The sequence below is a fragment of the Neomonachus schauinslandi genome, chromosome 7, assembly GCF_002201575.2.
Source record: "Neomonachus schauinslandi chromosome 7, ASM220157v2, whole genome shotgun sequence".
Taxonomy (NCBI): Eukaryota; Metazoa; Chordata; class Mammalia; order Carnivora; family Phocidae; genus Neomonachus; species Neomonachus schauinslandi.
In genome coordinates, this window is record NC_058409.1 from 121,739,746 (window position 1) to 121,766,315 (window position 26,570).

The 26,570-nt window shown below is 36.2% G+C and overlaps 1 protein-coding gene across 3 annotated transcripts in view; it reads right to left on the reverse strand.

Annotated features, from left to right (window-relative positions):
* WDR70 (WD repeat domain 70) overlaps positions 1-26,570 on the reverse strand; it is a 305,870-nt gene that overhangs the window by 221,790 nt on the left and 57,510 nt on the right. For all 3 annotated transcript variants that reach the window (XM_044916946.1, XM_044916945.1, XM_021696297.2), the window contains one exon: positions 24,539-24,672. In XM_044916946.1, the coding sequence (XP_044772881.1) occupies positions 24,539-24,672 (134 nt within the window). The remainder of the gene's footprint in view (positions 1-24,538; positions 24,673-26,570) is intronic.

Genomic DNA, 26,570 nt, shown 5'->3' on the forward strand with positions numbered 1-26,570 from the left:
ATTCCAGGCATTTGAGAGGTACAGGAAACCTAAGAACTGAAACAACTCTAGAACTGGATAGCTATTACTGGGTGTAGTCAATGCAATGAATAAAGACAATGAAAGGCTGAGGATGACTATCACCAATTAAAAACTACAGTGTGAAAAAAGCCAAAAGGCCTCTTTGGCAGCCTACAAAGACAGGGTTATTGTCCTTGTCAGGTAAGTGGTATGCGGTGACCGATCTGGTAAAGCATCTTTTTCCACCTCTATTAGGAAGCAAGACCAAAAACAGTTCACATTCACAGGTGACCAACAGCAGCATACATATGCATGCTTGAGCCAGGGCTACATTAATTTTCTGGCCCTTTGTCTTAACATAGTCCAAAGGGACCTAAACCATCTGGACAATCTGAAGAAATTCATGCTGGTCTGTGATCTAGATGACATTATGCTAATTGAATCGGGTGAGCAAAAAATCAAGTACATTGGTGAGAAACATGCTCTCCAGAAGACGTGAGATAAACCCTAGAAAAGATCAAGAGATTGAGACAAGGATGTGTAGGGAAGATGCATGTAGACAGACATAGGAAAAGTGGACACCAAATACGAAGCTCTTTGTATCCCATGTTAATCCAAACAACACCAACTTTGAAAGAGGCAATAAACCACAAAGACAAAGTGACTTGGCCAGTTGACATTAGCTAGCTTTTGTCATCATCCATACCGCTGTTAATGCAACAGTCTTATAAGTGAAATAGTGCAAAAAGGGATGGAAATTATGCATGGGACCAACAGCAACTCTGCAAAATTGACCTATTATTGCCAAAGGTCCAACCTGCCAGTAATAGAAGCCTATGATGAGCCCCACTCCCAAAATCAATACTAATCTAATGAGTAAGTAAAATACATAATATGAAAAACTGTAATAAGTATATGGGACAAAACTGGGTGGGGAGGGCAGAATGTGAACCAAGGGGACAGGGATATATGTTTTAAGTAAAGTGGTCAGGAAAAAAAAAATAATAATAATAAAAAAAAAGTGGTCAGGAAGTAAGTGACTAAGTAGGCTATGAAGTGAAGGAGTAGGCTATGAAGATATTTTGATATCTGCTCTCCCTTTCCAAGGGAAGCAACAGCTACTAGGAAGGACCAAGAAGCAGCAACAGCTACTAGAAAGGACCTGCAGCAAAAGTGTGTCTGGCATTTCCCCACTGTAACCATAGCAGAGTGAGCAAAGCAAACAGGAGTTGGAGAGGTCAGAAAGCAGCAAGTGGGGAGATGCAGATCAAGGAGGGCCACGTAAGCCACTGAAAGGACCTTGGCTTTTGTTCTCTCAGGGAGAAATTAGACGAAACCCATCGGAGTGCTTTGAGCTGAGCAATTACACAATCTGACCTACACTCTACAGAACCATTTTTTTGTGCCTGGACCATTCTGCACTCTGAAGTCTGTGGATTCCCTCTTAGTATGTTTTTTAAACATATTAAAAAACTACATTAGACATATACTGGAAACCATTATTTATCACATAAATAACTAAAAAATATTTTTTTGAATTTGTGACATATGTGAGTTTCTGTACTAATGTATCAAGTAACTATGCATAGAGGCAGGTCTAATAACTACTGTAATTTCAAAGGAGTGATGAGCATAAACAATGTGTACTTCAATATGACTATTATAATAATAATGATATAATATGAAAGCATCTGAACTTTGCAGGTACACCTGTGACTTTGTTGCCTACTTTCATAATTAAAGGAAATGGCTAAACATCATTTAGAGATTAGTGAAAAGAAATAATTTTTTATCCAAGTTCACAGAAATTGGGAGTACCAAATATTGAACTTATGAGTTGTAGAATTTAAAAAATAACTGTAATTAGGGGCGCCTGTGTGGCTCAGTCGTTAAGCGTCTGCCTTCAGCTCAGGTCCTGGGATCGAGTCCCGCATCGGGCTCCCTGTTCGGCAGGGAGCCTGCTTCTCCCTTTCACACTCCCCCTGCGTGTGTTCCCTTTCTCGCTAACTCTCTGTGTCAAATAAATAAATACAATCTTTTAAAAATTAAAAAATAAAATAAAATAACTTTAATTAGGGGCGCCTGGGTGGCTAGTCATTAAGCATCTGCCTTCAGCTCGGGTCATGATTCCAGGGTCCTGGGATTGAGCCCCGCTTGGGGCTCCCTGCTCAGTGGGAGGCCTGCTTCTCCCTCTCCCACTCCCCCTGCTTGTGTTCCCTCTCTTGCTGTCTCTCTCTCTCTGCCAAGTAAAAAAATAAAATCTAAAAAAACAAAATAACTGTAATTAAGAAATTAAATGACAAGGTATATAATACATACATAAAACTGAAAATTAAAAAAAGAAATATGCAGAAATTTTAGAATGAAAACTACAATCACTGAGATTTAGAACTAATGGATGGGTTTAACAGCAGAGAATTAATGGTTAAAAGATCATTTTCAGACTTAAGCGTGGTGACAAAAAATGGAAAATGCAGAAAAAGTTTAAGGTACATATGACATATGGTGAAAAAGTCTCATATTAGAATTGCAGAATGGAAAAAGAGAGAAGCAGTCTGTAAAGAGGTGACTGTCAAAATTTTGGAAAAATGATAAAAGACACTAACCCAGAGATTCAATAAGTACTGTAAACCCCAAAAAGGTAGCAAAAACCACACCCAGGCACATCACAGTAAAACTGCTGAAAGCCAAAGACAAAAGTAAAACCTTAAAAACATTTTTTTTCGGGCGCCTGGGTGGCTCAGTTGGTTAAGCGACTGCCTTCGGCTCAGGTCATGATCCTGGAGTCCCTGGATCGAGTCCCGCATCGGGCTCCCTGCTCGGCAGGGAGTCTGCTTCTCCCTCTGACCCTCCTCCCTCTCATGCTCTCTGTATCTCATTCTCTCTGTCTCAGATAAATAAATAAAATCTTTAAAAAAAAAAAAAAAAACATTTTTTTTCAAACATGGTTTCATCAGGAAAATTCAAAAGTAAAAGTACAATGAGATACCACTGTCTACCCACCAAATGACTAAAATATAAAAGGCTAACAATACAAAGTATATTACTGGGACTGTGAAATGAAAAAAATCTACCTTCTGAGACAAAGAAAGCTGTCACATCAACAACTGCAATATATTCTACATATTATAGGACCAGCACTGACCAAGAGAACTTTCTGTGATGGTGGAAACATTCTACATCTGTGTTGTCCATTATGGTAACCACTAGCCACTAGCCACATATTTCTATCAAGCACTAGAAATATGGCTAGTGCAACTAAGGAACTTAATTTTTAATTTTATTTAATTTAAATTTAAATAGCTACATATGGCTAGTGGCTCGTGCACTGAGCAAGTGCAGCTGTTAACAATATGAAATAAATATAAAACAGTCTCAACTTTGGAACAACAGAAGATTCTTATTGGCTCATAAAACAGATGAAAAATGAAATACTAACAAAATGTTCTTTAGAAACAAAAGAAAACCTAATGAAATCTATTAAAGTCTATTTGGATGATACTAGTACCAGTACTAAAAAAGTCAGTCGTACAGTCCCTAAATGTGATTTCCAGTTACAAATTTAGAAATGAATATGGAAGTAAACTCTCCATGTAAAAATTTCTTATTCACCATGCTAAAACACAGTCTGTAACATTCTTCAGAGATGGCATGGTAAAGTAACACACATCAAAGCAATCTTAAAGAATATGCTATCTCAGGTGCCATTCTCTCAAAAAAGAAATCACCAAATAAATACATATGGAAAGCAAACAATTAAACACCTTAAACAGATAATAATACACAAACCCATAAAGAATTCTGCTGGAGAACTTAAAGTCCCAAATATAAAATTTCTCTATCAAAAAGCAAAATTGAAAATCTGTCTTTTTAAACTGTCCTCATAACTTCCTTTATGAATGTAACTCTGTTGGCAAAAAAAAAAAAAAAAAAAAGACAAAAAAACAGTCAAATTCTTTGATTTATCCTAAAAGGTCAATCTGAAAATAAAATAAATTTCAATGATTAAGACAATTTTAACAAAATTTTAGGCTATTTAGTCTTATTTAGATTTACTTTCTAAGTCTATAATTTCAAGGCTGAGAAATAAATGGGGTATTTTAGCAGAAAAAACTATTAATCATGATAATTTTGTCTCCTAGAAACAGAATATATACAAAAAATCAAAATTTAAGTGTATCTGGCTAAGCAACAAAAGAATTATTCTTCCTGGCTGGTGGCCAAATCCAAATTAGATATTTACCAATGAAACTGCTTTTCTTCACAGCTACTGCTAACTAGAAACTAGTGCTCAAAATTTAAACTGACCATTTCTCCTAAAATGCTGAAATTCTAGCTCATAGTTTTTTAAATATTTATTCTTCAAAAAACCATTCTTAATGCACTGATTCAAAGTACTAATTCCAACGCAAAGATAATTCAAACAAAGGTCTGAGTGGGCTCTGAGGCTAGAACGTGTGACAGTGTGAGGAATTTCACCACAATACCCCAGATCAAAGGGTCAAGGTAGATGAGAAATTGAAGCTCCCAAACCAGATGCTCATGAGAAGGAAACCTAGAAAAGCAAATGTGGGGCTACTGCCAGGCCCTTCCTTCCTAAAAAGAAAAGCCTCTCTGGCCTTATACTAAATGCTAAAATGCTGGGAAGGAATGAGGTCCTTAGCAAAATTCTGACCAGGGTCCCAAATTTAAATGTTAAATCAAGAAGGAGGCCCCCATAATAAGCTATAAAATTATATGTTTCACCAGATCTGCCAGTTGTCCATTTATTGCCTCACAGCTCCAAATTCACCCTTCACTGCCTGCTCTGCAAAAATGAATTTGGGCCCTTTAAATAATCTTCCTTTGCCCTGGGGCATGAAATTTTGCAGCTAGAGGGTGCTAGAGAGACATTGCAGGGTCCAGTGTGCTCCTCCTGGTGGGCTCCAGCACCCCACATGGCTTCTTTAGTGTCTGGCTCCCACAGCCTGTACAGCATCTCTACGCCAGGCTGCTCAAGTACCTGGTGGTCAGCAACATCCAGCAGCTTCCCCCAGCACCTTCCTCTGGCAGTGCTATACCAGTGACTCTGGTGAGACAGGTTTCTGGAAAGTTCTGCTGTCAGAGCACAACAAATTCTTTATCATTCAATGAGCCAAAGCTTTGTCCTCTAAAATGTCTGGATCTCAGTCCCAGGGGCCTCTATGCTTGAATGCTTTATCTCCACCCTAGGGGTAATAGATGCTCCTTTTATCTGCTATTCCTGTATTCTTTAGAGTACTCTTTACTTCTTATTAGCCAATACCTCATTTCTCCAATCCTGTTAGTAACTCTTTATAATAAACTTCCCCCTTTTCAAATTGCTGTGTGCTTGCTCTCTACTTATTAGACCCTGCTTGATATACTAAATTTCAAGTGATTAATTAGAAACTGAGAAAAGTATTGGCAGTTTAATCCAATTTGTTTATATACACATTCACACGCAAATGTGTGTATATATATATATATATATACACACACACATATAGACAAATTTATATGTATATATGTATATATATATAAACAAGCAGATCAGATTTTTTATAATTAGATAGTTCAGACTGCTAAAGCAAAGTAGTTCACAGGGTATATCTTTGTTAAGAGAACTCTCATTTTGGAGAAGTCGATTTTCTTCACTAACCATAAAAGATCTAGTACTTATGAGGGTGCCTGGGTGGCTCAGTCGGTTAAGCCGCTGCCTTCAGCTCAGGTCATGATCCCATGGTCCTGGGATCGAGCCCTGCATTGGGTTCCCTGCTCAGTGGGAAGCCTGCTTCTCCCTCTCCCACTCCCCCTGCTTGTGTTCCCTCTCTTGCTGTGTCTCTCTGTCAAAATAAATAAATAAAATTAAAAAAAAAAAAAAAGATCTAGTACTGTATGAGATCACTTTGTTTTCTCTGGTCAATCATTTTTATTTCTCTTTGGAAATAATTATCTAAAGAATAGCAAAATTTAAGAAGAAAAGGTAATAAAAACAATCAGTGGCTCCATTTCTCTGGTTATGTGCTCTATGAAATTGCTCTATTTATATTTGGAGGGAAATACAAAATCTCAACAATCCCACACTAATATTCACCTTACTTTAGCTATTACAGGCAAAGTTGATGTTTTCCCTCTATCACTGTTTTTCATGTGCTCTCTTTGTCAACATTAAAATGAAAAGTTAAGCATCAAGCTCATCATTCCTGTCCCACTTCGCTCTTAATTCTGCTAGCCACAGAGTTAAAAGGACAGGATTAAGGAGTCATTAGACACAGTACTAAGGAGAATTAAAGGGCTTCTTCAAGGGGTATAACATCTGCTCCTCAAATTCCTGCCTAAACAACTAAGATTCCGATCAAAGAGAAAAGAGGGAAAGCCAATCTGACAGTAAGTAAACTGGAGTCATGAGGAAGTGAATGTTCTCTCAGGGAGTAACTCTGACACCAGAGGAAGGCTTAGTGACATTGCACAATTCTTTCTGTGAAGTTATTCATGGGGCAAGTGGCAGTATATGAGTGTAAGTGAAGGGGAATGGGAAGGTGAAGATTGAGGATCCTTTTAAGTGGTTTTTGCTCAGCTAGCAAAACAAGCTGGGACATGCAAGACAGATCAACACAGCTGTTTGGGGCTGTCACTTGGGGCTCAGGAGCCAACGTGTCCTGATGTAGTGAAAAGTGCACTGGAATGTGAGTCAGGAGGCCAGGGATCCAAGTCCTCACTCTGCTGTTAAGTGGCTGTGTGAGGGTGAACAGGCCCTTCAGCTTCACTCGGTTCAGCCTCCCCCATCTTTTGGAAAATTAATTGATGCAACTAGTGGGCAGCACCATGCAGAGGTGCTCCTGAGACAGAGTTCAGGTACTAACTGTATAACTTTGCTGAGTCCTGGTTTCTTGCACTGAAAGAACCTGGAGAAATAACACTTACAGGATCGGGATGAGGAGTAAAAATAATACACATAAAGACACCTAATACAGTACGTGAAATGAGTAGTTGCTATTATTGTTACTTCTTTATTTCTGAGGTCTCTTTAAGATTTGACAGGTATAAAATCTTGGCAGCCAACTATAATGAATATACTCGAATTGAATACGCTGAGTATTTCAAATTTATTACAAGTCAAGTTAGTATAAGTTTATCATATTTTTTAATTACCTATTAACCAAAATACTCATGAGAAACATCCTTACATTTTTTCTTATTTTCTGCACCAACTCAAAAAACTCAAGTCCTATGTCAAATGTGACTACTACATTTTTAGAAAAAAAGGATGATAATAATTACAGAAAATATAGTTTCAGATCTGCATGCCATTTTCCAGGTATGCAATATATATTATCCAGGGCTGGGAACAGGGCAAGAAAGCAAGAGACCTGAAGCAGAGCCATCAAAGTTTTCTGTATGAGAATATCAGAAAATACTAATTTATTCCATGCCAAAATAAATCTTCAGCTACTTCAGTATTTTAGCTTTAAAGAATAGATTTCCAGTGCAAAATATTAAGAATATGTCACTTACCAGCTTAAACATACCAAAGGTTAGTAAGCTAGTAGTAACTTGACAAAATACTGTATCTGTCAAACAAAATTAAAGCCAGAGAAAATTCTATTCAGGACTATATATACATAATTTTACTAAAGCTAATCTATAACTCTTCCCTTCCATTAAAATGCATATTCTTATTTAGAAATGTGATAAAATTACTCTATCAATCAAGTGTAGATTAATAGCTTCATGACATTACATGATTTCGCAGTAAAGTTCCATGTTAAAATAGGATAGTCAATCCAAAAGGCAAAGAATGAAAATACCTAAACAGTATGTTTTCACGTCTTCTGAGGATTAGAGAAATACGATCAAAAACAGCCAACCAATGAGAATGACTTGAAAGAGCTAAGGCTTTGTTCTGAGTATTCCCAACAGTTTCCTTTATGATAATGTTGATGCTAAAAATAACTCAAGTCTTAATTCTAGTAGCAGAACAACAGGGGCTCAGGATTTCACAATGAATAAAAGGTGCTGAGGGAACACATATGAGAGGGACCTACTTTATTAGAAAGCCTCTCTGGAAAAGCAATGTTTAGGTGGAGACCTAAGCATAAGGAGCTACCTGTTTGTAAAGGGGGAGCAGGTACCAGGGAGTAGGGAAGAGCATTCTAAGCAGAAAACAAAGTATATACTGTGTAAAAATCTCTCAGCCATTCTGCTAGAGCAAGGGAAGAAATAAGCAATGCCCAGATCACAAGGAACATTATAAACCATGGCATTTGGGTTTTAGTCAAAACGTATCAGGAAGGCATCACAGGGATTTAGCATGAATAGTGGGCAAAACAGTAAAGAGACTGATGCAGAATTCTAAGTGAGTTTTAAGCCTGAGGTGAACCCTAAGGGAGGGATTGTAAAAGAAACTGTAGAGGCAGGAGAAGTAAGGAGCATGGTACCTACGGAGTATAGGTACAATACATGAAAGTACTTTTTTCTCCAAATCTTGCATCAGAATTCACACTTTACATCTTGATAGATATTACCAAACTGTTCTGTGGAAAAAAGGTTTAGTAAATGATATCCCATCTTTGCCTTCTCCCAACATTGGATAGCATGGATCTCTTTCTCCTTTGCCAGTCTAAGTGACAAGTAGTACCTCATTGGCATTCTAATTTTTCCTTGCTTTACTGTTAATAAAGTTGAGTATCCATTTTCACATTTATTGGCCAGTTATATTTCTTCTGCTGTTATCTGTTAATTCATTTCCTTTGACCAGTTTTAATTTTCAAATATCCCTTTCCTTATTGATTTGTAGAAACTATGTATTATGGATAGCAGCCCATTACTTTCAATATGTATTCCAACTTATTTTTAGTTGATAATTTGTCTTTTAATTTTCTTTACGATGTCTTTTGTTTTCCTAAGTATAAAATATCCTTTTAATTATGACAGCAATTATACTGTTTTGCCATGCCATGTAAAAGTATAAAGTGAAAGTTCTTCTTTTCCTCCACAGAGTACACTTCCATTTGCAAGATATAACCTCCTAAACTTTCTCTAGTAGCTGAAAAATGTAAATATGTAAGTTATATATTACAAAAAGGGGGCACCTAGGTGGCTCAGTCGATTAAGGGTCTGCCTTAAGCTCAGGTCATGATCTCAGGGTCCTGGGATCGAGTCCCACATCGGGCTCTCTGCTCAGCAGGGAGTCTGCTTTTCCCTCTCACTCTCCCTGTCTACTCTCCCTCTCTCTCTCAAATAAATATTTTTTTTAAAGTTTAAAAAATAAAAAGGGAATTTTTGGTAAGTGCTTTTTATTTAATAAACATTAAAAAATGTTTCTTTCTATCTAAAAACATTTCAAGAAAATACGGCTTTGAGCAAAAAACAGGCAAGGACAGAAAACAATATGTAAAAATACATTAAGGCTGCTTTTCAAAAGACACTTAGGAAAAGGAAAAGCTGCAGACTTAGAGGAAATATTTAAGATACACAAATCTTATAAAGAACTTTATCAACCAACCTGAGAAGAACAACTCAATTTTTCAAATGGACAAAAGATTTGGACAGCTCCCTAAAGAAGACATACATAATGAAAGACATAAAAAGATGCTCAGCATCACACTAATTATGGAAATTCAAATTAAAACCATTTACGTATCACTACATACCCAAAACAATGGCTAAATTTTAAATACTGATACCACCAAGTGTACCTAAGGACGTAAATTAACTAAAATTCATACAATGCTGCTTAGAAAGCAAAATGCTATAGGCACTTTTGAAAAGTTTGGCAATTTCTCATAAAGTTAACATACACATAGCATACGAGCCAACAATTCACTCCAAATTTACTCTATTTGCCCAAGGAAATTAAAACATTTATCTACAAAAAGACCTGTACAGAAATATTCATAGCAGTTTCATTCAAATATCTAAAAACTGGAAGCAACCCAAATGTCTAACTGGTGAACAGAGAAACAATCTATAGTGTATTCATATGAGGAATACTACACAGCAATGAAAAGGACAAAACCTACTGAGAGAGGCAACAACAAAATCAGATCAATGGTTGCCTGGGTGTCAGGAGAAGGGACGGAGCACAAAGTGACTGGAGGGAACTTTAGGGGATAATGAAATGTTCTTTATCTTGACTGTGGTGCTGGTAATATGACTGTATGCATTTCTCAGAACTCCTGGAACTGCACACTTGAAAGGAATATATTTTACTGTACATAAATTATGCCTGAGTAAATATGACTTTTAAAAGTTCACTAAGGTACAGCCACTATGGAAGACAGTATGGAGGTTCCTCAAAAAGTTGAAAATAGAGCTACCCTACGACCCAGCAATTGCACTACTGGGTATTTACCCCAAAGATACAAATGTAGTCACCAAAGGGGCACCTGCACCCCAATGTTCATTGGGTTGATGTGGTGGAATGGAATGGAATATTACGCAGCCATCAAAAAATGAAATCTTGCCATTTGCAACGACGTGGATGGAACTAGAGGGTATTATGCTAAGTGAAATAAGTCAATCACAGAAAGACAATTATATGATCTCACTGATATGTGGAATTTAAGAAACAAGGCAGAGGATCATAGGGGAAGAGGAAAAAAATGAAACAAGACAAAACCAGAGAGGGAGACAAACCGTATAAGAGACTCTTAATCTTAGGAAACAAACTGAGGGTTGCTGGAGGGGAGGGGGGTAGGGGGATGGGATAACTGGGTGATGGACACTGGGGAGGGTATGTGTTGTAATGAGCACCGGGTATTATATAAGACTAATGAATTAAAGACCTGTACCCCTGAAACAAATAATAGATTATATGTTAATTGAATTTAAATTTTAAAAAAATACAAATACATATATAGGTAAGATATAAGTCAAATGAAATAAATATGACTCTTCTAAAAAATAAAAGTTCATTAAAACCAATGAGGAACTGAATTATAGTAAGAAATTAGTGAAGTAGTTTAGTTTAAGGGATTTTCACAGATTGGAGGGGGGGGGAAGGGAGAGAGAGAGAGAAAGAGAGAAAGAACAGAGTCAGAAAAAAGAAAAGGTAAATGGAGAAGAGGTAACAGAGAAACAAGGCTGGATAGACAGTACTCTTAAAGGAGATCAGCAGAGAGAACAGCCTAAACAACTGTCCAAAGGTAGAGGTACAATCCAATTTTATGTTACTAACAAAAACTTAGTAATGGGAAATAATACTTGAAAGGTATGAGAGATATCAACCTGTGAGACTCTGTACTCTCACATTAAATGACTAAGATAATAAGAACTAATATCACTGAGTGCTGCTTGACCAAGTGCCACGCACTGTGCTACATACATTATTTCATATAATCATTATCACAACCCAAAGAAATGGGTATTGTTAAATCTATTTTACAGGCTAGGAAACCAACAGTCGAAGTGATAAAATAACTTGCCTATTCACACAGCAAATGAACAGGCCAAGACAGAATTCGAATTCAGACTTACATGACTTAGAATCCACACTCTTACCCATCACACACATTGACTCTATGGTAATATTTAATTGTAAAATTGAATCTTACATAAATCGGTCTGCTATGGAAAAGAAAGGGGGGGAATACTCCAATGGAAGCCTAGGAAAGTAATGAAGCTTCTTCCCCCATCCCACTATAACTGACAGTTATGACATAAGCTCAGCTGAATTAGCAGAGAAGACGGTGTATAATGCCCAATGGCTACAGCATTGGTTCATCCATTCTAATTTCTAGCAATAGACATTTTTAAATTTCTGAATCTGGGTTAACCTAGGAAGGCAAAATACTAAAGTATTATTTTTCTTTGTTTAACCCAATGAATGAAATAACAAATACATACTAAGAAATGCAAACGACATTTCCAAAAGTAGAAATCATACCTCAGGGGCAATCAATTTTAATACAAAATGAATAGAAATCATAAGATGCAATAAAACTCATTAATCAGTTATCTTAAGAATACATGCCCTGTTTTTTGTTTTTTTAAAAGAACTAAACAGATCAGCCTGAAGACTCAACATCACCAACAGTGCAGAGCCATAGATTTCAAAAGCTGCCTGTTCCTATTTGCCCTTAACTGATAGGGTTTAAGTCAAAGAGTTTAGGTCTTCCAGGAAAAGAAATCTGTATGCTTCCTTTCTTTTTGAAAAGACAGGTACACTTGGTGAAAAATGGTCTTCTACTCTATACAACAAGAAACTTTTTTAAAAAGATTTATTTATTTGAGAGAGAGAACACAAGCAGGAGGGGCAGAGGGAGAGGTAGAGAAAATCTCAAGCCGACTCCACGCTGAGTGCAGAACCTGCCTGACTCGGAGCTCAATCTCACAACCCTGAGATCACAACCTGAGTGGAAACCAAGAGTCGGACACTTAACCTTCTCTGCCACCCAGGCGCCCCTACAACAAGAACCTTTTTAAGAAAAATATGAGAATATTCTATTATTTACAACATATTTAACAAAGAATAAATTCCCATTATCTGCCTGGCAGTATTCCAGGTACTGGAACACAAGTAAACAAATGTGAAAAACAGATTGTGTCTGATGGTGGTAAATACTATAAAGGAAATAAATCAGAGCAATGAACAGAGTAATGGCAATGGAGAGAAGCTACTTTGTGATGGGATGCTTAGGAAAGGGCTCTGAGGAGCTGACATTTAAGCTGAGACACAGTACAAGAGTTCGCTGATGTTTAGTTAACAAGATAAAATTCACAAATTATGTAACTTGACAACAGTTACAGAAGGCAGCAGAAACCCAGGAAATTAAGTTTTAAAAAATGCTTAAGCTTATATAATTTTACAAAGCAAATATCAAAGAGAAAGGGAAAATATATTCAGATACATACTGTTTATCAAAGAATATTAACTGTGCTTTTTCCCACATACCATTTCACCTCCTATTAAAGCTTTCTGTTGATGCACATGGTCTCATTTGACCTTCATACAGACCAAGTAAACAACCTCCTCTCCAGTTAGTAAACCACAAGAAGTTTTATCAATGCCTCGAACTATCCCAACATACATGAGAATAACTTGTGATTTTAGCAACCTAATATTACAAATGAAGGCATCTTACTTTCCAACTTTTTCCTTCTTACTGGTGATATCCAAGATTAGTTACAAACAAATAAAAGCTTGTTATATGCAAGGCTGAAGGAGGCTAGATGGATGTGGTATTCTACCTTGCATACAGCCTAATTAATGATGCCACTGATCGGTAATATTTACGGGGGGAAAAGTCATAACATGGCAAAATTTGCAAAATCTAGTAGTTAATATATAACATATTAACATATTAATAAGGTAAGTTATAAAGCAAGTTTACCAATTTACTAATAAATATAAAAAGTTCAAATATATGTTGTCATTAACCTGAATTAATGAACTAGACCAAGTGAAAAGAGACACAACGACATGATTACTGAAATATATGTAACTCTGCTTCCATACACATCAACTCATACAAGTCATGGGTCTCAGTTTGCAAGGGGACTCTCTGTCCACCTTCACTTTCTTTTTCAGAACTAACTGATAACACACAGAGAGAAAGCACAAATGCCTAAACAAATCACTAATCTTATCATGCAATTATGTGAAATGAATAAACTATTATGATGCACAAATATCAGCTGTAAAGTAACAAAAAACAACTTCCCTAAAAGCCAAAACATTATTACCTCAGTTACATGTCATGGGCAGTGAATAAAGTATTGAGCTATGTAAGGCTTACAAATAAAGGAATTAAGCAAACACACACCCTCGACTGTTTCTAATAGCACTTATTCTAAATGGTTTCAATCCCTCTGTGCTTTTGTATAACATAATGATTAATGGTACATGCTCTACAGTTAGAATGCCTGCATTCAAATCCCTGGTCTATCACTTTGTGTGACCTTAGGCTAATTAATTAATCTCTCTAAGCCTCCATTTCCACATCCATAAGACAGGGATAATAAATGTATCTATGACACACGGCAGTTATAAGAATTAACTGATATGAAGAACTCAGCCAGACTCAATAAACTATTATGCAAACAGATCATATCTTCTTTGTTCTTTAACAAAAGAAAACATTTATTCCTGCATTAAATAAGTAGAATATACACATAGTTAAAACTCAAAAGATATAAAAGGGACAAGTAACAACATGTTTTCTTCCCATCTTGGTCTCCCAGATAACCAGTTCTTTTCCCTATAAACAACTAGTGTTATTGGTTTCTTCTCTACCTTTCCAGAAACATTTTATGCATATATATGCAAATAGTACATATTGTTTTTTCCAAGCTTTAAAAAAAAAAGCTATATACTATTCTCTAAAAAAAACAACTATATACTCTTCTATACTATGCTTTTTTAACTCTACATATTTTGAGGATTGTTCCACAATTGATCCTTTTCTCAATGCCTTAGGTCAGTATTTTTCAAATGTGAGTAGTAACACCTGCCTTTTGATGGGAGAACAGCTTAGAGATCATTTTGTGATGACAAATTATTATTATTATATTACTTAACTGCATATAAACAGGTGACAAGGGTCCTTATCCTTACAACTCTTATAAAACTATGAATTTAAAAGTAAACATTAACCACTCCACACCCACAGAAATGACCATCATGGAAAAGATAGTACCATATGATGGTGAAACTGTAAAGACACTGGAACCCTTATATACTGCCAGTACAAATATAAAATGGTACAGTCACTCTGGAAAACAGTTTGTCAGGTTACTAATATATTAAACATAAATTTACCATATGACCTAGCAATTCCCAATCTAGGTAGTATCAACCTAAGAAAGATAGATGGAAATATCCCAAGACTTGTACACAAATGTTCATAGCAGCATTATTCATAATAGCCAAAATGTGAAAATAACCCAAATGTGTCCACCAACTGGTGAATGGACAAACTAAATATGCCATATATACATTCATACATAAATACAAAATGCAATACTATTTGATCATAAAAAGGAACAAAGTACAGATGTGTCCTACAATATAGATGAACCTCAAAAACATTATGATAAGAGGCCAGATACAAGACACCACATACTGTATGATTCCATGTATATGAAATGTCCAGAAAAAGCAAACTGAGAAAGAAAGATTAGCAGCTGCCTAAGGCTGGAGGTGGAAATGAAGAGTGACCACAATGGGAATGAGATTTGATTTTAGAGTGATGGAAATCAGACTGTGGTACTGGTTGCACAATTCTGTAAGTTTACTAACAATTATTGAATTGCACACTTATAATGAATGAATTGTATGTTATGTAGACGGTACCTCAATAAAGTGAATTTTTAAGTAAATACTAAAACAAAAGATCCAATAGAATTCAAATTAATTTTGAGATGTTTGCTGAAACAATATCATACAGAATGAAACAACTGCTTTATTGTGTAACAAATTAATTATGTCCACCTACCTAAGTCCTCTAACCTACCTTCAGATCAGCTAGTTAATGAATATTTATTGCCTGCTATATAGCACATGCCTATTTTACTGTGTTCCAGTGATGACTCAATTTCCCCCCCCAATTGTCTCTTTTATAACTACTGTGAAAAATTTATTCATACATCACTTCATGACAAAACAAACCTTCACTTGGTGCCAACACATTTATGTATGATGCGTGTCTCTGCTCCTTTCTCACTAGGCCCTGGCAACTGTAAGTGAAAAGAGCACTTCAGCCCAAATGATTTTAAACATATAGGTAAACAAATACGGGCATTAGGGATGGGCCAAAGATTATCAAAATGAAAAAACAAAACTTTCTAATTAATGAAAGAAATTCACGAGCCCCTAAAAGTATGCCCATAAAACCCAATTTGAGAACTCTGTAATGTGCAGTGTCAGAAGTTACTCAAGTATGTAGAGCAGTTCTGCTATGTGCCCATTCACAAACTGGCTTTGGAAAAATGATCTCTAATGCATGATCAAAAACAACCTTGTCTTCAATTATGAAATGGAAATTAAGCATTTACAAATCAAGTAAGAATAATAATTTTAAAGAAACACCTAATGAAAAATAGAATTCATCCACATGAAAAGGCTGAACATTTAAGACAAATGATTAACAAACTATTGAAACCATATCATGTGATAAAAATCATGAGGGGGTCTTGATATAGACCCCTGTGTTGGGCTCTGTGCTCAGCGGAGAGTCTGCTTGAGATTCTTTCCTTCTGCCCCTCCCTGCTCTCTCTCCCTCTCTCTCAAATAAATCTTAAAAAAAAGATATATATCTTTTATACACACACACACACATACACACACACACAATGGAATATTATTCAGTCATTTAAAAAAATGAAATCATGTTATTTGCAATAATGTGAATGGATGTAGAGGGTATTCTGCTAAATGAAGTAAGTCAAAGACAAATACTGTATGATTTCACTGATATGTGGAACCTAAAACACAAAACCAACAGACTCTTATACAGAGAACTCATGGTTGCTAGAAAGGAGGTGGGGTGGGGCGGCATGAGAAATAGGCAAAGAAGATTAAGATATCCAGTTATAAAATAAATTAAGTTATGGAAATGAGAAGTACAGTATTGGAAATGTAGTCAATAATATTGTACGATGATACATGGTGACTACACTTATCATGATGAGCACGGAGTAAAGAATTGTCAAATCACTATGTTGTACACCTGAAACTAATATAACGTTTTATGTCAACTATAGTTCAATAATAAGTGCTTTTTATAAATACAGGCCATCAGCAGCATTATTTACAATAGCCAAACTATAGAAGCAGCCCAAGTGTCCACTGACAGATGAATGGATAAAGCACACACACACCAGACTAATGTAACATTGTAGGTTAACTACACTGGAATTAAAAAAAAAAAAAAGATACAGGCAATCCTTGCTTTGCATAGTTCTGATGCATGAATTTCAGTTACCACAGTTTAGAAAAATAATACCAGGCCCCAACAGCATGGCTCAAATTTCAGTTATTCCCAGGCCACACCAACTCTAAAGAATTAGAAATTCTAAAGGTGAGGTCCAGCATTTAACATTTTTTTAAGTTTGTATTTTAATTCCAGTTAACATAGAGTGTTATAATAGTTTCAGGTATGCAATATAGTGATTCAACACTTCCATGCATCACTCTGTGCTCATCCTTAATCTCTATCACTTATTTAATCCACGTCCCCACCCACCTCTCCTCTGTTACCATCAGTTTGTTCTCTATAGTGAAGAGTCTGTTTCTTGATTTGTTCCTCTCTCTCTCTATTTTTTTTTTTCCCTTCAGCATTTAACATTTTAACAAGCCCTTCAGATGGTTCTGAACTATGGTAAGTTATACACAATATGCTATACAACACTTGGAAAGAATATAGAACATGTAGTGATATTAAAAATCTCCAACTTGTGAAGTGGAAAACAAAAACAAATTATGGAATAACAACCATCTGATATCATTTATGAAAACAAATATAGTATACACTCTTTTGATGGGTATGTATATTTGTCGATGGTGGCATAAAAAAAAACTTAAAGAATATATACACCATCATGAAAACAGTAAGAATACCTAGCAAAGAGATTTTTAAGAGATGATCAAGGAAGAACTTTAGGTTTAACTGTAATGTTTTAATTTCTGTATGAGAACATAACTTAATACATTAATTAATTAAAATGTTTTTAAAATAAGAGAATAGAGAGTAGCCATTTTTAAATGGGCAGAAGATAAGGAATTCTTGACTTGGGGCTACCTAAGTGATCCAAAGCTTCTTAATATTTTATGAAAAATTTTACTCCATCCACATTTTTTTGCATAAAGGGTACATCTGAAGGATCTGTGAGCCCAAGGATTCAAACTCATGAACATACATATATCATTTTTGAGAATCTGTGAAGAAACAAAACAAAAGGTGACTAGCAGACTGGATTAGAGAAAATGCAGTACTGATGATTTTCACTAAATGGGACAAAGAAAGACTTTAGAAACTAGAGATTCACAAATCTAATATGGATGCTGGCTGGGCAAAAGTCCAAAACAAATTATTAAACATACTTCAAAATACCAAAATGGAAACTGCATCAAAAAGAAGTTGAATAACAACAGAAGAAAAGCATTTTGAAAAATCTCATTTTTATGCTGGTAGGTCAAGAAAACATTTGACCTCAAAGTATTTTTAGTGTCCCAGGGAAATGAGAGCAAGGTCAAAAATACTGAAAAAATTCATCAGAGATGCCCAAAATTCAAAACACCTGATCTCATGCTCACTCCTAAACTTAGGACTTCTGCCTCCTATCCTGAATGGCTATGAGGATCTTTGTGTGAATGCCTCTTTGACACCCACTTACTCACCACGGTGAATAGATGGTCTAAAAACAGCACACTCTGCTTTTATACCTTCAAGACAGTCAACAAACTCCCTTAAGTTTTCTTCACAGGTGATACAGGAACAATGTAGATGAGTGACAAAAGGTATGGAAAAATTTAGCTGAGTAACAGATGTTTATAGATTCTCAAAGGGGTGAGGAATTTAACCTAAAGGGTTAACAGATCAACATGAAAATAAAGAAAGAAAATAAAGAATTTCTTATTTATTTATTTATTTATTTATATTTTTTAATTTATTTGTGAGAGAGAGAGGGCACAAGCAGGGGGAGTTGCAGGCAGAGGGAGAAGCAGGCTCCCTGCTCAGCAGATGGCTCAGGAGGGCCAAGGTGGGGGGGAGCTGGAGCAAGTGGGGGTTTCCTGAAGATCGCACTAGATGATTTTATACAAGAATTTGGGGGAGGTAAGGGGTGAGGGGATAGTAAATTTCCTGAGCCACGTGGGTCCTTTAGGAGTTTCTCTTCAGGCAGGTTTTTTGTCTTTTTAGTATATAATTATAATATATATGACTATATAACTATAACTAATGTATGTGAGAATGGGCTGGCTGACTGAGGTGTTGGGGTCAACAGGGACAAGCCAAAGAATCCTCCCCTTGGGCCAGCACCCCTTCCTTCACCCCCAGTCCCAGGACAAGTACTTGGAAGCCAAGTGACGTGATCTTGCACTCACAAGGTGTCTGCTAGCTGCCTCCTCTCAAAGGTCACAACTTCTGGAATGAGAAGAGGACCACCATGGATCCGTTCCAAGGAGTTCTACAGCCGGGGCTCCCAGAAGTACCCAGCAGTTTAAGGGGTGGAGGCCTCCTTGCCATCACAAGCTCCCCACGCCCCAACTTAGTGGCTGGTTCCTCAGTGGCCTTGCAGCTCCCTGCCTCTCCTGGTATCAGCAGCTTCCAGCTAGATGTGCAGGGGTTGGGCAGAACTAAAGAGCTGGCTTGGGTCAAAGGCTCAAGCTCTGCCTAGTAGGATCCTGATTCTCCACAGCCACCCTGCCTCTCCCACTGTGTGTCCTACCTGAGTGGATGACAGAGTGGAGAGCTTGCCTTTGGATTTAGTTCCTAAATCAATCATCTTACCAATAATCTCATCAATAATTTCTCAGTGTGAAATTTTAATTTAAAAATTTCAAAGAGACTTTTCCTTAAAAGAAAAAAAAAATGGAGGGCGCCTGGGTGGCTCAGTCAGTTAGGTGTCTGCCTTCGGCTCAGGTCATGATCCTGGGGTCGTGGGACCAAGCCCAGCATCAGGTTCCCTGCTCAGCGGAGAGTCTGCTTCTCCCTCTCCCTCTGCCTGCCGCTCCCCTGGCTTGTGCTTTCTCTCTCTCTGTCAAATAAATAAATAAAATCTTTTAAAAAATGGAGCAAGGATACAGCTTAACCATTCTGTGACTGTTTCACACATATACTTGGGTTAAACAAACACAGAAATAATGGTTGGAGGGAGCCAGAGTTCTCACTGTTAGAAAGTGAAGGTTTCCAAGGAGGAGGAAGGCTAGAGTGAACCAGTGTATTCTAGATTAGAGTCAGAGACATGGGTATGAACCCCTGTTTACCTTAACATGGATGCAAATGGATAAAGAAACAATTATATAGATCTAGCACATACATAGGTGAGTATACATGCATTTAATTCCCAGCTCTGTCAGCTGAGAAGGCCTAGAAGGAACAACAAGCACACCAAGAACCTAGATCCTGCTTTTAGATACCACTGTCCTAACAAATATGACTGATTCTAGGACTGGGGCAGGGACAATACAAGATGAGTCTGGAGCATCTAATAGTACCAAAAAGTAAAAAGTACTCAAAAAAAAAAGGAGGCATATCAAAGAAAGGATCACAAGAGCCAAATTGCAAGAGCTCCTAATGACTACAGCTGAAATAATCTTAGCAACATAATAAATAACATTGTATTGGCTTACAACCCAAGATATAAAACAAATATCAAGTAGTCAATACTGGTAGAAATAACTGGTTAAATAAATAAACAAACAAACAAACAAATAAATAGGAGAAGAGACAATTCTTCCTTAAAGAAGAATTCTAAGTAGTTTATGTAAACACTACCCCCTCCAGGAGGTGGAGCTTAATTTTTCCATTTTCCCAAATGTAAGCAGCATTTACTGACTTACTTCCAAAGAACAGCATATGGAAAGGGGAGGAAAAAGTAACTTTACAGTGGAGAAACCTTAAAAACATGATAGCATGTACCCCCACTATGTGATAAGAAGGGCACTTCACCTCTGTGATATTCATCCCCAAGACCCAGAGTCCCAGTCTAACCAAGAAAAACATCATAAAAAAACAAATCAAGAAACAGTCTACAAAATACCTGACCAGGACCCCTCAAGACTGTCAAGGTCAGGAAAAACAAGGAAAGACTGAGAAGGCATAATCAACCAGAGAAGACTAAAAAGACATGAAGACTAAATGTAAGGTGTATCTTTGAAGGCATATTAGTGGAAAAAACAGTGAAATGCAAAAACAGTTTGGAGTTTGATTCATAGTAATGTACCAATGTTGGTTTACTTCCATAAATGTACCACGGTAATGTAAGATATAAACAACAGAGGAAACTGAGTTAGGGGTATGCCTGAACTCTGGATGATCTTTGCAGCTTTTCTGTAAATTAAAAAATATTCTGAAGTTAAAGTTTACTAAAATTTGAAATGGATATATCAATATGATCTTGTCACTTAAATACACACACACACACACACACACACACACACACACACACACACCTGTATTTTCTACCTCTTTCCACTGAAAAGGTCAAGAAGGAATGATATCCCACTATTAATGAGCAGGTATAACATTCAGATTTGGTCTCTAAATACCATTCCCACTTTAAAAAAAAAAAAAAGGATCTCCATGGGGAACTGCTGATTCTAGGACCTGGAAAGGAATATACCAGGAAGCTTACATCATGTTATGCCAGAAAATAAGTAAGCTTTTAAAGTCTAATGAGTACATGTAAAAACTACATAGCAATCAGGGACTCCCCTGGCCAAATCTGGGACAATTTAAACATCAAAAAGAATAATGACTACAACTGACTGGAACACATGAAAATTTTAAAGTCATAAATCCTGCCACTCAAAAAGGAAAAAGAAAAAAACACCACCACCAATAACAGCAACAACTCATTTATCACCACCTACCCCTGAAATAAAAATGGGTAGTTAAAGAAATAACCAAGTACTTATCCTGCCTTCACAGTAGAACTGTATTTTAGGGTAGCCAAATAATATCAGTTAATATGGAAAAGTTCTATTAGAAGAACGTCAACAAATAAATGTAGATGAAACAATGGAATTTAGAAAACCAAGAAAAGCACCAACTTAACAACCCTCAATGAGAGAACTGATTCAGGTATGAATAATCAATGGATGCTAAACTTATTAAGTGAAGTAATGATGAGAATCTAGATATTTCCATGCCACCAACTATCTCCCCACAAAGTTCTTGCCTATCTCAAGTATATAATATTAACTTTACAATGGAAGAATGAGATGTCACCAATTTAATCCAGGGATCAATCTTAATTGTGAGTCTCAACAAGTTGCATTGTCAGCAACAACTAGACAATAAATACATGCCATGTGATGTGATACACTAGAGATGATCATCAAGGCTTTGAATCTTCTATAGGAAGTACTGGAGACAAATAAATAAGTTAAATGATACCATAAAGAAGCAATTAAAAAATTCAGGGAAGAAAAACCTTGTGAAGCACAACTGACCTGTTTAATAAAGTCATGGGAAAGAAAATGGTTTGGAAGGAGACCCTCTTCTAGATTAAAAGATATGTAAGAGAGGTACACAATAAATGTGATATGTATTACTTGATTGGATCCATGTTTGACAAACCAACATTAAAACACATTCTGAGAGCAAACTGGGGAAATTTAAATATGGAATGATTATTAGAAATATTAAGAAATTCCAACTTATTTTGTTAGGGTAATTGGAGCTATATTTATATAGGGAAATGTCTATTTTTGAAAGATTCATGCTGAATTATTTCAAAGTGAAAGTTATGTATGTCTTTACTTTTAAATACTTCAAAAGTTACAAAAATGAGATGAAGCAAATACAGAAAAATGTAACTGTTAAATCTAGGTAAAGGATAAACAGCTATTATAGTAATCCCTTCACTTTTCTCTATGTTTGAAATTTTTCACAGTAAAAAATGAATTACAGATGGATGTATAAATAGATATAAAATACACATTAAGTAAAAAAATATGTATTGTCATAAAAAATAGAGTCACATTACTTGGACACTAGGGGCAAATGATAGCAAAGTTAAACAGTTCTCATGATTTAAAATAGTAACATTCACCATCTGTTTGCAGTACTAGAATTTATATTAATCTTGTACAGATTGTCAAGAATTCTCTTTATTCCCATCTACCCTTTGATAGCTCACTATTATATATAGGATGCAACAATTTAATTATGGAAGAGAAAATAAGCTTATTCTTGGGTTTTTCTGCATTTTCAATTATAACAGCGTAGCAAATGACACAGTTTAGTAATAGAGCACTGGCTTGAGACTCATGAGACATGATTCTATTCGGAGCTGATCATTAATAGAGTACTGAATAATCCTGAACAAGTGAGTTTACAGTTGTAAAAGTAGAAGGGGAACACAATCCTTAATCAAGAGACTATCAAACGGGAATAAAAGATATTATCTCGTATTTTAAATACATTTTTTAAAAGTCATCATACTAACTCAAGATACCAAGTTACTATTTTAAATAAGAGCTTTATTAAATACAGCCATCATTGGAGATACCCTGTTTATAAATTTTTTTTTCCTTTCCAATTGATCAGAGATCTGCTATGTTCATTTAGGGAATTCTCAGATCTCTACTAAAGATAGTTTAAGAGTTAGGACTTCAAAATTTACAAGTCAGTATGATTTGTACAAAACTGACCAGAGCCATGTTTAGATATAACTTTTAGGTTATTTTGCTAGATAACTGTAGCTGCCAGAGAAATCTGAAGTCTCAGACCCAATTCTGAGCCATATATAGACATTTATTATCTAAGCATTTATTAGCAAGTAAGCAAAAACAATTCATATGACCTTCTCCGCAAGATTAAGAAAAATCCCAGCTCTCTAGCCTTTCAGTTACTCCAACCACCACTTTCATGAAAGGTTCACTGAAAGCAAACACTCAATAGCCCAGAAATAGGAACTTTATCCATATAGTTGAAAGAATCCAGAGTTTACAGGTAGATATTAGGTCTAGCAAAAACCATCATCCCCAAGAGTTCAAGTTAAAGGCAAACTAGATTCTTAAGCCCTACTCATGCAAGAGTAGAAAACTGGGTCTAAGTAAAGTTCAGCTAATTCGGGGCGCCTGGGTGGCTCAGTCGTTAAGCGTCTGCCTTCGGCTCAGGTCATGATCCCAGGGCCCTGGGATCGAGTCCCACATCGGGCTCCCTGCTCGGCGGGAAGCCTGCTTCTCCTCCTCCCACTCCCCCTGCTTGTGTTCCTGCTCTTGCTATCTCTTTCTCTGTCAAATAAATAAATAAAATCTTTAAAAAAAAAAAAAAAAAGTTCAGCTAATTCACCTATCTTGAATATCTAGTTAGTCAGTAAGACCTCATTTCCAACATACATTATGCAAGTTAACAAGATATCAGTTTCACCAATAAAAATCTATTTTTGATATCTAATATCTAAAAGATATCTAAAAGATAAAGATAAAAAGATATGGTCAAAAACAGAAATAAGAAGGTGGCCTGTGGTTGCAACATGTAAAGCCCTTTCTGATATAATGCTAGCTGACCACACCTGCACAGTGCAGCGCTGGCTAGCACCTGGTTATTGGCTTAGCATATGTCATACACATATACATAACACTACACAGTATTTACTAGAGTATTGAAATAAACTAGGCAAGATAATAATCTCTAAATACAAATATTTTTTTACAAAACAACAAAAGACTGAAAACATCTTTAAAATTTAGGTTAATGAAAGTGAAGGAAAGAAATCTAAGGTACATTTTTCTTTGATTCAAATAATGAAGGTAACATATGGTCATATAAACTTAGTGTATTTTGGTACAAAGCATTATAGACGGAATTCAAATGATAACAGCTCTATCTTCAAATATGAAGGTATTAAGTTGTGCAATACATACCATTCACAGGGCTGAAGGGATCGAAATGCCTTAAAAGAAGCATCCATTCCAGCAAAATCCCAAAACTTAACATCATAGTCATATCCTCCAGTCACCAAACGGGCACCTGAGGGATCCAGACCCAAAGCAGAAACCTGGTTTTAAAAAAAAAAAAAAAATTAACTGGAGAAAACTACTTACAGTCTATAATAACCTCCATTTCCTTTCTCTAACCTGATCTCCTATATTATAGGCACTGGAAGTACAGCCCACCAGCTGTTATCACTTCTAAAAAGTGTGACTGGATAGCATCTTCTCTATTATTTGACCTTGTTATTATGACTGTTATTTCTTTTGAAATGAACAAAAAATATTTTAATGTAATTAGTGTATTTGCCAGCTTAGTCCCAACTTACCTATCAAACCTCATAAATAATTCAGCTTTTTCAATAAACAATTTTGAGAAAACCTTTTGATATTTTAACTACCACTAACAGAAGACCACATGAATCTAAAATTACCAAAATGAGAAAATGCCAAAGGGAATGTTAAGAAATCTATTTAATGAAGTAGGACAAAGTAGAAATTATTTTCTTGTGTATATGGCTAAATGACTCAATATAATCACCTTAAACAGTTATTTTTAAAGCTGAATTTATAAGTGACTAACTACATTATAATACCACTTTTATATTGTTTCCATAAAATATCTGCCTTCCCTGTGAATTTTCCTAGGTCCAATGCACATGTGAATGCCCAACTGGTAACTCACTATTCTTAAGTAGGAAGTCCCTGGATCTACTGCCCTCTCAGGAGGAAAAAAAATACATTAGAAATAATTAACAGATATTACCATACATATGAAATACTAAAAGGATCAAAGTTTTATATAAAGGAAGCAACTATAAATCAGTTCTCCTAATAGACTTGAAATGTTATTAATGTAATAGAATTACTGTAATTAAAACCAGATATTTACAAAATAATTTTACTCATTTCAATCACTACCTGCAAACACTGATTTCAGAACATAAGGGAATTATATATAAATACAATTAATGACTTATTATATGTTTAAATTAGATAAGTACTACTCTAAATGTGTTAAAGAAAGCATTCAAATGAGAACTAAGTCATTTTTTATGCCTGAACAATTATATGTCCTAAAACCTAAAACAATGAAAAATAAAAATAATAAAAATAAACAGTAGCTTTTGAAGTCTAGGAAGTGACTTCTGCTACTACCAACTACAAACAAAAGTATGTCCACACCCACTCTATCCTTCTACCCTCCTGTTAAAATTAAAGAGGTGTCCTCCTCCTGATAGGACTAACTGCACCAGTGTTCATCCCATTACAATACAATTTGAAACTGCAAATTCATTTGTGGTTTGTCTATTCTGTGCCTGTCCTCCCCTCAAGGGTGTAAGCTCCACTCCCTCGCTGCAACTGCCAGCATGGAGAACAGGGGCAGAGGCCTACAGTCAAGGTAGGAGAACTGATGACTAGCCGTAGGTATCTTCCTTGAGTCCTCCTTGGGGAAAAGGAAAGGGCTGTTTGGAGCCAGCAACTTCCAACTTCCAGAGAATCATTGGTCGGCCTTCAGCTCGGGTCATAATCTCCAGATGATCTCAGGATTATCCCAGGATGATCTTGGGATCCTAGGATCGAGCCCTGCGGAGCACTCCCCACTCAGGAGGGCTCCCCACTCAGCGGGAGTCCGTTTCTCCCTCTCCCTCTGCCCCTCCCCCCACCACTCACGTGTGCTCTAATAATTAAATAAACCTTTTTTTAAAAAAAAAAAAGGAAGCTCTAATTGATTTTTTAATGTGCAAAACAAGTGGGCACTATGTTTTTAATTATAATTCTTTAAAAGATAAAATTAAATTTAAAAAAATAGAAATATTTAAATAAAACATGTAAAACTCATGAACACTCGTAAAAATCTCTGAACTGGAGCGCCTGGGTGGCTCAGTCAGTTAAGCGGCTGCCTTCGGCTCAGGTCATGATCCCAGGGTTCTGCGATCGAGCCCCGCATCGGGCTCCCTGCTCA